At 37.5% G+C, this 13,095-nt stretch overlaps 1 protein-coding gene across 2 annotated transcripts in view; it reads right to left on the reverse strand.

The window, feature by feature from the left end:
- The window catches only part of sbf2 (SET binding factor 2), a 64,722-nt gene that overhangs the window by 42,620 nt on the left and 9,007 nt on the right, over positions 1–13,095 (reverse strand). For both annotated transcript variants that reach the window (XM_053864732.1, XM_053864730.1), the window contains exon 3: positions 1,956–2,093. In XM_053864732.1, coding sequence (XP_053720707.1) covers positions 1,956–2,093 — 138 coding nt within the window. The remainder of the gene's footprint in view (positions 1–1,955; positions 2,094–13,095) is intronic.

Consider the following 13,095-nt stretch of genomic DNA (forward strand, 5'->3'; position numbering starts at 1 on the left):
AAGATATTGTGGTGACAGAGCGTGGCCAGATCACGTATTCAGAGGTAGAAGAACATAGTTAACTGATTCTCTTGTGGGCAAATTAAGAAATAGATGAATTATTGTGACGGCTTTCTCAGGTGGCGAGATACTGCTAAATGTGCTACCCTTTTATATTTATAAAATAATCCACGATGAATGTACTATTATTATAATTATATTATTATTATTATTATTATACACAATAACTAGACATACATTTATATATCTTTTTACGTCAGAAAGTTTAAAAAAACGTCATAATCAAGATACTTATATTTAAGTAGTAAATAAAAATTTGTGTTATACAGGTGGTATATATTGATTTTTGAGGGACTCAACAGTATATAGTCAATGTCAAAAGCAGTGTGTCCCTAAATCAATGAAATCTGTATCTGGGTAATCACAATTGAAAAAAAAAGAACACACAGCTAAAAAAACAAACCCCACAAACACCTTACTTTAATGGGGCTTAAGAATGGTTAACCACATCTGCATTCAGCAGCATGGTAATGGGATCGGTCTGTCACCTTTTCCTTCCAAAAAGTACCCCATTTCCAGTTAATAGCAGGGATTTTTTTTGGGATGCTTTCAGCCTTTGATGAGGAACTTTGCCCTAAATTCTTCCTTTGTTGTTGAAGCAATGAGGAAAAATCTGCCCAGTAAAAATAACCCCTGAATGCAAGCAATAATGGCCTGATTCATGTCCCACGTTTAAAGATGCTGATACAAAACATTTCCAGTAAGCGGTCTGCCAAATACTTAAAAGCTGATATTGATTTCTTATACACGACTGCATCTCAACAAGGACCTTGAACTGGTCCGATTGATTGAGCAACCACATAATAGACGACTGCCTTCCACATGTGTAAGGATGTTAAATCAATGGGCAGAGGGACAAGAGTCATTTACAGGCCCCCTATAAAGACGAACACAGTGAAACAATTAGTTAGGTATTCTGTGTGCTGTTGATTCCGAGTCATTAACAAACGCGTTCACTAGAATCAAACAATTATGGCCAGACAAATCACAAATGATTAATTCTCAAGAATGAAGCCAGAAATATGCAGTCACACTGGTTTTCGTCAGAAAACTAAATGTGCTCAGGGCACTTGTAGTACGACGATCATCATTTTAATGGCACGCTCCTCGAGCCAGTTCACTTTTATTAGGCTCGCGTGTACACGCTTTTGTTTTTCTCTTTATGAAGTCAAAATTTTGGACGACAGCCCTGCGACAAAAATAAATAAATAAAAAAGAAGAAGAAGCGTCAAACGAGAAACAAGCTTAAATTGGGAGGAAGAAAAATAAGAAACATAACGTCCTGACTGTGATAACCCCTGCTACTTCTGAGGGGAGAGGAACAACACAGACGGAGACCTGAAACTCATCATGAGTATGTACCGAAAAATGTGATGACCTTAAAAGGGGGTGTGGCCTGAGCTGTTGATGCAGCACGTGTGGAATGAATTCCCTGCAACAGCAATTCATGTATTGTGGGCTTCCGCTTTGTACTGCCACATAAAAATGTTTGCTATATCTTAAGCTCAAGTTAAGTCAACTGCAGGAGACAGGGAGGCTGCTGCTATCACACAATGAACTACTTTGCTTATCTTGTAATATTATTGTAGATCCATGAGCAAAGGTGACTGAATTAATTTAAGTTTATTGCAATTAATATCAGATGAAATGGAACAAAAGCTTTTCATTTTATATTCCAGGCTTATTCTTGCCAAAAAACAGTGTTTTGATGGTTTCTCAGTTTTGCACCATAGATGTCTAAACATATAAAACACAGAGAGGCATCAATGAAATTGTCCAGGAGACAGTTCATTACTTAAATGACAAATACGTGGACATGTTATTCCAAGATCCAGGACAGAGTAGGTGAACAGGAAAAAAGCATAGCACGAATAAGTGATGGTGTTGAATCTTACCTGAAGATTGATCTCAGCCTCATAAAAAGTGAGGCAGGAGCAGTAGTGTCGGTCCGAATCAATATCCGTCAGAATAACTGTGAAGAAAGTAGGTGCTCTCCGCTCCCTTGACAGCCTCCAACCTCCAGGCTGGCAAAACTGTAAGGGACGACATTAAACAGTTGATATCACGATTTGACGCAACAGCTGATAACAAACATGATTCACATGTAAAAACAAGATCCAATCGTGGGTGCATTTAATCCATAACTCAACAAATCTTGACTGATTTTCTCTCAGAATTTCTGAGGTAAATTACACATCATGCAGTCAGACTTGTACTGTTGCTGGACGTGTGTGTCGCACCAAAGTCCAAAAACATTGTAACAACTAGAATATATTTGTGCATTTCAGTCTGCATATATCACAAAAGCTCAGGAACTGTGACTTATGTTTATTGTAAAATATAGACAAGAGATACAAGAGTCTTCATAAAGCATTGCATAACAGCTGTTATGTTTAGACTGTTTAGAAAATGTCAAGTAGCCTCTGTTTTTGTGTTTCAAGAATGACTTTAATTTAGAGGTTTGAGAAACAGCTCCAACTACTCAGCCTACACACATTATGGAACATGAAAATTAGATTGGGAAAAAGACATTGAGTCACTGAGAGTGTGGTTTAATTTCCATCTGAATCACGATTCGAATGATGGTATTTAAAAAAAAAAAAAACGGGATGACTACAAATACAAAACGCGAAGTGACAAGTTCTGGGAGCGTGACACAATGGTTTGCAGGAAACCTCTCAAGCCTCCTCAGCCGAGTATGAGACTGTGTGTGTGCTCACGTACACAATGAAGGCAGAAAAGATCCAAGGACAGGCGCAGATAACTGTCCAAAAGTATTCCAACTATGCCATTGAATAGTGTCTAGCAAAGACACAAACACCTTTGGGACAGCATACCTGAGAAGATCACAGGCGATACAACATCCTCTGTGTCTTTGGGGGTGTGAATGTCTACGTCTACGAGTGTGTTTGCAAACTATGTGGAAAATACATATTGGGAAAATATTTTTGTGGTTGAAATTACCTCATTAAATAATGCTACCTAATCAAATTGAGTTTAATATTGTGCAAATCTAAATGAAACCATGTGCAGAAAAGACTATCTTACCATTAAATATTTCCACACATTTTTATTCACTTATGACATTGCGTAAGGAGCCAAAAACATTTTTGAAAACATTTTAAAAATACAATCAGATGTGCTTCTTCAATCTGCAACAGAGCTGTTTCTGGGCTGTTACCAGACAATTCGGCTCGAGTGTTGACAAAAAGCTGCTGACAATTTTTACATCAAGGTGGTGGAGTTAGGAAGAAACTGTGAGCTAAAATAGAAAAACAAAAGTAAACAAACCAAATAATAACCTAATCTAAATGGGCACCTAAAGAAATTGCTTGTCTCCTATTAACTATCATAATAAGACATTTTTCCAGTCTGTAAATATTCATTATGTGACAGTACCTGACCCAGCTTCAGATTTATGCCCTATATACAATATTAAATGTCACCCAGAAGTAAATGGAAAACTTACCCTCATTCTTTAAATGAGGTTAACATGTATAAACCTCATTTGCACTCAGAATGTTGACAATCACCGTTTAAGGTAATCACAACCAGCAGTGGGCCAAGGAGGAGGAGCGGGTGTTTTTCCTCTCCCTGCCTTTCAAGGTTCGGTTGACACATTTATTAAAAGCTATCTAATATTATCTCTTGGTCACTGCCCACTGCCATACACATAAGCAAAGTCATATAGTTGACAATGCATCAAAAGGAACACGAGTTCAAAACTCAACCAGTGCTAAGATTAACTTTCAGGAAACCTTGCTTTTAAGCAAGAGCTTAAAGGACAAATTCCCAAATTAGACGACAGTCAAGTGACAAAGGAACTCTGGGACACATCTGCTGTTGATGTAAAAGTGGGTAACTCGTGCCCTCCAGCCTTGCATTTACTTATCACATCATGTGCTAAAGCTGTGACTTGCTCACACCCAACTCCACTATTCCACAGTGACATAAGATCTCTCGTCTGACCTGCTAAGCATCATCAAGTGCATGAGGCAGCAGCAGTAAAAGTGAAGAGTACAGCCCTCATGCGTGGTCGCCCTGTCCGGTTAGGACAGCGCTGCATTCTCACACAGCCACAAATGAAAAGGCCGAGTCAGGCTAGCCCGGGCAAAATGTGACTGATGCCGTTCTTTTTTAGGATGACTCGTCATGAGCAGCTTTCTGGTTTCTATGCAGCAGCAGGACACAATCGGAAATCGTTTTTAGTGATACGCTACATATTCGCATAGAATAGAATTGAACTTTATTGTCATTAATGATAAATCTGACGGTCTGAGGGTTGGGACTGCTGCACTTGTCACCAAGACGTTTCCAGTCGGGACAAGATTTCAACTACTAGATATTTCAGGGTCTCTTCACTGCTGCAGTGATCTGCACCATGGTGATCAACAGTGTTGTTGTCATTGTAGAAAGCTCAGTTTGTTTTCCACTTTAGGGGAACAATATATAGTCATTCCCATGGAGGCTGCATTTTTTTTAAAAAAGCAACTGTAATGGTGAAAACAAGTTATGAAACCAAAAAAGGGTTTTGAAGTCAGGAGCAGCTTCAACTTTGCAAAAATGAAATCTAATATGTTTAAACTCCAGTGACTGTATTGTACACATTTTTTCAGCTTTTATTCTTGCTCAATGTGAGGTGACATGTCAAGTATGTTTACATGGCCATGGAAATAAATATTTAACAAGGTACTCTCGCTACATGTGATTTTCTAACATTAACACAAGTGACATCATAGGATTCGAATTGAATCGAAACTGAATCAGGCCGCAATCTAAAGAATCGAAAAAGGCTGAAAGAGGGGATGTTTATCTTCATGCACTTTTTATGCAAAGACAAACATTTAAAAAAAAAAAAAAAAAAAAAAACACCCACTTTATTATAAACATATTGTTAAATGGGTCTTTTCATTACTCAAAAAAAACATTCGCAAAGCAAAAAAGTTGAGTTTTTTAAACTATTAAAAACGATTCATTACCATTACCATTAGTTTACTGGTAAATTGTTACGGTATTAGCAGATAAAAGGTGAGCACAAATGTGTTCCCTGAGGCAGGTAGCTGGTATTTCCAAAAGAAAGAAAAAGGTGTTGGTCAGTGTGATGAGTGATAAGTGCGGTTTAGGCTGTTATTATATGGTGCAATTACACTGAGGTTTGTGAAGCAGCCTCAAGGTAGCACCACCTTCTTTTGTGTATTGACTTCCCAGAGCTGCTTCAATTTCCTCCAACTATTATTTTGTTTTAAACAACAATGTGCACCTAGGTCAATTAACAAATATTTGATATATTGACAGGTGTTTGTGTGTACATACTGCAGGTGTAGTTGTCATATGGGAACGTGACTGTGTCGATTAATATAAAACAATTGTTCAACAATGACAGCAGTTTTTAGATGTTTGACAGACCAACTGAGCCCTCTCCCCTAATACTGCTCAAATAAATAAGGGGTTATTTCAATTGTCAACATTTACTCAAATGATGATTTAGGATGATGGATTCAGACAGTATGAACCATTATGAGTTACACCATCTGAAGAATAGTTTTGAAATGAAAACCAGATCAGTGCATCCTTTAGGGGATTTAGAAAACAAATGAAATGTAATTGCATTCCAGAGTATAAAACAACGACAACACCGGAAAATCAAATGTGATGATAAAAACAAAACGTGCATTTGAGAATGCCAGCAACAAAGTGTTGGGATATCCAAGTAGTGGAGCAAGAGGTAGACCATGGGCCACTGAGGTCAACTGCAAAAAAACCCCATGACTTTCTGAAATCCATCGGCATAGTTCCTCAAACACTAAACCGGAAGGCCAAATGATTCACCCCTCTTTATCAGAGTTGTACCTATGTAATGCGTCAAGAAAAAGATACACTTGATGCCTCCTTTACTAATACAAGTTACATGACAGTTAAGAGTGTGATCAATTATTTTGCACCTCAATTATTACATTCACAGTAAATCCCAGTCTTGCAAAGGGCAATGTTTTAACAAAGCTTCATTTCCAGTCATGAACAAGTTGAACGAAAGGTTAAATATCGAAAAGCCAAATGAAAAATGCAATAAAGAGAAAAGACAAGCATGCAAAATTCCCCTTCATCAAAAAATCCCTTTCACAATTCATGACAGCTCCAAGGATTGTACCACTTTGAGAGGAAAATCAGGTAGTAAAATTAATACTTAACAACATGAGACATTGTAAAACATTCCTAATCCTATAAATTTTCTACTGCACGATTGGAATCTGTCAGAGGCTGAAGCTTGAATAGCTGTGGGATCAGCTTGATGACGTGAGCAACAAAACCACCTCCGATAAAAGAATGATCTGTGCTTTCATGTGCAAGCATGCCTGCTAAAGCTACCGAATTAATCACAGTCTGTCATAGCACTGTATTTTTTGGACGGCCGGAACGTCTTTTCAAAGATGGTTAATAAGTGCAGAGTTCCACAACTATGTGAAGTGTCTTATATATTAAACAGGGATCTGGCTAAGCCGCCCTGCTGCCCTTCCAGAGTAAACTATTGTGAATTTCTGAGCTTCTAGTAGATAAGTGACAGTCCAAACATGTGGCACATGAAGACAAACTTAAGGTATAACATAGCTATGACAGACAGAGCCAAAGAAACTGATTACATCAGCAATAAATTGTCCATCACAGCTGTTGAAATTCTAGTATGTATCATGACATGCAAAACCAAGAGGCAAATGTTGCTCGATGAACAACAGGCTCAAGCCAGTAAGTTGGGTTGCACTTCCTCTATTTTCAAGTGAACAAATTAATCCATTTATTGAAAAGAAATGCACATCACCGCCAAGGTTCTCATTGCACAACACAGCATGCAATCAAATGAATAGAACAAAATTCATTTCATTATTATATAGTCGCGCTTATTCACCACAACATTTGTTTGCTCACATCAAAAAAAGAAGTACCCTAACAGGGAATTGAATTTGGAAAGTAATATTTTCTATTGATTTTGTAAGCTCTGAAGGTCTTGTGTTTAAAACATACAGACCGTGTTCTGTCGGCTTTGTTTTGGGCATATATATATATATATATATATATATATATATATATATATATATATATATATATATATATATATATATATATATATATATATATATATATATATATATAAAATGATTGACATGAAGCCAGTCCTTGACAGCTTGAATACACCAAAACTTCTCTTAAAACTTCAGAAAATCAAAACTTGAGCACGTGTTGGAACGAATGAAAGAAGAAGTGTAAACAGGGTTATCCTGGCCTTGTAGACTAGCACAATGGTCGCTGTGCGTCAGACTTGATAGCCACTGATAATAACCAGGCACAGAAAGAGCAGGTGCTTCCTCAAGTCACTTGGTCTCCTGCAGCTAATCGTCTCAGTTTCACACAGCAATAGGTTTTCAAAATGTAAACATTGGAATGTTTTCCAAACAAACCTTGAGGAATGCAGTATACTTCTGAAGATGACGAGTCAAGCTGTTATGATGCAGGACTAGCAAAAACAGAAAGTGTTATTCTAATTTAAATAATGTAAAAACATACCGAGTCAAAGCAATTAAACTTAGAGGCCAAGGTTGATGAGCATTAGCATAAACAATTCTTCAACTGCAACAGACCCTCGGAACATTTGAAAATAAAACAAAACTGAGCTTCAGACGAGTGTGTGTGAGCATGTGTATGTGTCAACTGTATGAGTAAATCATCTTGTAACAATTTGTAAATTGGACAAAAACTGAATCCAAATTTAAACCTGAAAGAACAGCATATTCCCTTCAGTAATCAACATATTTATTCCAATAACATTTATTATTTAATTTAAACTGTAACCTTGAAGACAAGAGCGTTCAAAGCATGCTTAACTTGCAGACTTTAAATATTTTATATTTCTTTTTGTCTTTCATTCTGCTGAGTAATATGTAAAACCACTTAGATTAGAAAAATACTTTGTATTCCATGAGCTGTCTTCATGTCATCCTGTGTATTCCCATTTCCTGCTGAGCTCATTGTGCTTTTCAACATGGAAAGTCCTGCTTGCCGGCTCCAAAGTCGTTTCCTGATTTGTTTAGCTCTACTGGCGCGCTGACCATTGATTACTCATGTGTGGATCTTCCTGACAAACACATGATCCATTCGGTGACAGGCTGGAACGGCATCCTGCTAATGGAATGCAGTGTTTAGCGTATTTGTAGAAGTTTTGCAAACATTTTGAGAGAGACGTGCCATGCGACATGTCATGTTATGTCGTCGCCTCATCCAAGCAACAATTGGGGACACGTCTTATGTGACTTATGCGACTGTGGCAGAAAGCCAAGAAGTGAATAATGCTGTTTTAGTGAAGATGAGCAATGCCGGTCGTGACATTTGCTCATATACTGCTTTGAGGCAGAATAAAGCACAAGCTCAAATGAGCCAGACCTTTTTAATTGTGCAAGCTCAAATCATGACACTGACTAAGGTTAGTCATCCAAACAAATAGTCAGAATACCTTCCTGCAAAAGGCGGAGCATCAGTCAACACATTTTCTGAATACCACAAGCATCCTTCCTGTAAGTGTGGGACACGTTCCTCATTACAGCGAGGTATAATGGAGGAGGGGTCGGGTTCATGTTCTATACTAGAGACATGACATATGTTTACAGTCTGGTCGTGTCAGGTCAAATTCCATTGTCAGACAAAAATTAGCCCTCAGACTATAACATTTTTTTACCCAGAGGTAAACAACAATGGGTTGTTTTTCATGTACATACTTCATGCATTTTCACTTGTACCTTGTAAACTTAACCTTCCGTGCAATTAACGGTAAACCAATAATATCTTCAAAGCATTGCCAAACAGATTAATTTTAATAATTCCCAAGGGGAAATTACTCATTGTCACAGGCTCCAACTTGTTCAGGTCAACCGGCAACAGTTCATCCGTTAAATCCTTAAATTTGTAAATTTTCTATGAAGAGCTTGAAATACACATTTTAAAAAGTTCATCCGTCAGAGTGTAATGCTGCATTCAGGCTGTCATGAACTGGCGAAAGAAAATGTTACCCTTGTCACACAAGTATTAAAACATTTACAGAACTGACATTTTTAGATGAAAACAAAAAAAAAACAACAAACATGAAATACGAGAAACCCTAACTTTTAAGGGTCTATGGCAGTAGAAACAGCAGGAAAGAATTTGCAGTCAGACTTGTGTCTGGCGGCTAGTTTACTGAACGATGAACCCCCATGTTCTACGTTGAACTGAGTAGCAGAGTGGAATGTTTTTGACCCTTCAGACAGATGACAGAGCATTTCTCTTCATCTCATCTAACACACACCAACACCGGCAGGCAGTGAAGTACAATCCAAGCATAAGCATAAACAACAATATGTTTCCATGGCAGAATACAAGTGCAATGACATTATTTTTAAACAGAATTTGACCACCAGGAACAGCTGCATATTTGACTGTTGAATGCCCTGTTGACAGTTCACAGTATTTAGTAAACATTATTGTCACCATACCTGGTACAGTAAGTATGCAATGAACATTCTCCTAACAAGAACAATGATAATTCTTCTTGTTAGTTCCTGATACCTCAAAAAAAAAAAAGACTTTAGGAAAACGGAGCACAACAGCTTTGCATTCATTTTTCTGCCAATACAGTAGGAACAAAGACTTCCATCGTAGCATTACACAAAACACATGCTTCTGCCATTTTGGGAGCTTCACCATATAGTAACTACGAATATAAACGGCAAAGACATCACACCTGTCACACGAATGTTTGAGCCCCGTATGAATTCACCATGCTTGATATATGTGTTCAATTATGTTTGACTTCGTTGTGGGAGCCAAAACATGTACGCATCGTGACCAGACACATCATACAAAATATGACTATAGGTGAAAATTACATACAGTACATTTCTTTTCTGCCAGTATTTTTAGGTAGGGGATAGAAGAATCCAATTAATAAATAAAAAAGCAGCAACAATTATTAGAGCATGACATGTTTTTTTTTTTTTTTTTGCAAAAGGAAAATGTAGAAGTTCTTGGATGGCCAAGGCAGTAATCTGTTTAGTTTGTCGCCCTGGTAGTGAAGTAATACAACTTATTTTAGGGTGGAAAGTGAGTCACTGAAAGCTGGTATATTATCTGCTTTTTCCTAAACCTTGCTGACAAGTGCAATGACTTAATAACGACATAATTTAATCTGGTTTCATTTCAACACAATTTTTCAATTAAAACATTTGCCATGTCAATAAAAAAACATTCCAAACAACTATGTGTATTTCATGGATGGTCATCATCATTATCATGAACCAACACATAATTAGAAAGAAGAACTACTGGGTTTTCATTCAGTGTATACAAACAACTAAATCGAATGCTGTTTGCAGATACGGCCATAAATTGCATTGGGATTGCGCCAAGGTTCACATAGGTCATGGGTCAAACGCCAGTGCGCTATGCTCTGAAGCAGTGGAAGTGGTGGCTAAATCGGCGAATAATGAGGGATTGTTCAATGGTTTTGGGGTTTTTTTTCCCTCCAGTGACATCACAAAGTTAACTTAGAAGTAGATTTACACTTGTTTAGCATATATATTTTTAGCATAACATAAACAACTTTATAGACAATATATGATCATTTCATACTGAATATTAATGCATTGTTACATGTGTCTGCGACACTTCAAGCATCTCTCAAGAGGGTCAGTCCATAGCACCTTGGAGTAAAGCCTGTAGTCTACCTGCTCAGTGAGATCTTCACACATGTGACTCCAGCGCTACATCATTCTCTATTTTGGGTACAAACCTGCAACAATCTACAGCAAATGAGTATGAGCAGGTGTGTAAACAACTTAAGATGAATTGGATAAAAGAGATAGAAATCATAACAGTTTGGCAAACATTACATTGACACAGAGTCTAGTCAGTCATATAAAAAATTTTGGGAGCATTTTTAAACAAGGAAATAGGCAAATCGAAAAATATTTTGAACATTAGTTCTGGGACCAAACATCAACTTTCGGTCAACATCATCCTTTATGTCACTGATGTATTTACTTACAACCGAAACTACAGTACATTTGTTCTGCAAGCAAGTTGTCCTTTCATGTGTTTTTCCAGCATTCCTCACTCACTCAGCGGCACACGCACTTGTCTTCTTGTCACTCGTTTGTAAAATCTGTTTTATAAATATGGCTAAATGTTTTGCTCAGGTTTAGAAGAAAAACCATGTTATGTCACAGAAACCACATGCACATTAGTCATGGGAAACATGCAAGTTGTTCTTGTCTTCTTTCACAGATTGGCTCAAGCTGAAAACAGCCAACAGAATAATCTAACACATACTGAACGAATGTCTAATTCCATACACATTACTTTTGAGTGAAATGAAGCAAGATTTTGTGCCTGCTGAAAAACAAACAAGAGACAAACCTCAAGTAGAAAAAATGGAATCTGCAATAATAAGGTAGAAAACTGTGAAAAATGGACCTCAAAAAAGCAAGTTTACAAATTAAGGGCGCCAAACTTCACACGAGAAAGTAGCATTAACAGCTCATAAATTATAAGACCAATCGTGTGCAACTACAACACGTGGTCCTATTTCAAGTTGCTCTTTCACTGTTCAGTACTAACATTTCTCACTTTTGTTAATTGTGTAATTGCACTTTAAAACTTCTAAAAACGTCCTAGACATCCTGCCTGGTCTCAGAAAAATATTGAAGGTATAAAAACTCCCAAGAGAGCAACTGCGCTCCAATTGCACGTGGATGACTAACCTCTTTCACCCATTCCTAATCCAAGATGAATTCCATCATCAATACAAAGATATTTTGAACATATTGAACCTTTTCAGTCAATAATACCCATTTACAAATCAATGAACATTCTTCTTTCTCAACTTCTGAACTCAGCAAACTTAGATTCTTGTGGCTTTTTTTTGGGATGACTATTAAACTCCTGATGACAAGGAGATGGAGAACCATTCAAGCTCTCTGTCTGTCTTATTTCAGCTTCTTGGATTCACAGCCATTCACATGTACTAAATTGGCTCCCGATACGTGCTGGGCTCAATGGTTTTCCGTCAATAAAATATAAAGAAGTAGGAGGGTAACGTCAGCTCAATTTCAACTGTACACAAAACAGACATCGCAATACCATATTGAAAATAGGTCAGTGCAAGTTGTTTGAAAAGACAAACAAGTTTGTTTACTACGAAAGTTCTCCACCGACTCTTTGTGTTATTAATTAGTCTTGCAAACTGTTTGTGTTTATTTCATAAACAATGTTCCTGTATACGATGAGACTTGATAAGCGCAAGGCGGTGGAAATGTACTAGATATGCAGTGCAGTGACCTCCATCTACAAATCTGGCTCATCCGTAACAGATGAGGACTTGAGCTGGTTCCTATCATGATCACTTGCCTGAAAAGATTGGAAACACATTTTTTTGCGCGCACAAGTTGTAAACGCTTTTTAAAGTACATTCCTCATCTGTGGTTGTTTAGTTTGCTGGGGGCCTGTTGTAACCACAACATGCTTTTCGTGCTCAGCCCATCCACTGTTTTTTTCGACGGATGTGTGTTTATAAATGAGTCATTTTCTTTTTCATGGAGTCAGAAAAATCTGCAAATAATAAAGGTTTACATACCAGCACGAAACGGAGCCAAATGCTAATTGCTTAGTGGATCTGTAAAACACTATGGTGTACCTTCATTAAAGCATCAAAGATACATTTATTTGGCTGGCAACCAACAACCAGTTGTTGCGAAGTGACAAGTTACTATAGAACTCCACCTAGCTGTTTTTTTTCTGTTACATTAGGGAACACCTGTCTGAAACGCATGTTTAGAATACTATATGAATTTAGTTTGGGGTGCGCATATGGTGCCCTAAAATGGTATTACATGTTTGAAGAGTCACCTACAGTGTAAGCAAGATGAAAGGTCACCAACAGATTTCTTAGCGTCATTAGTCCTGAAGTCATCTTATACACTTTTTGAAAGAGCCATCCGCATTGGAACAATTGGAAAA

Source organism: Synchiropus splendidus, chromosome 5 (assembly GCF_027744825.2).
Source record: "Synchiropus splendidus isolate RoL2022-P1 chromosome 5, RoL_Sspl_1.0, whole genome shotgun sequence".
Taxonomy (NCBI): Eukaryota; Metazoa; Chordata; class Actinopteri; order Syngnathiformes; family Callionymidae; genus Synchiropus; species Synchiropus splendidus.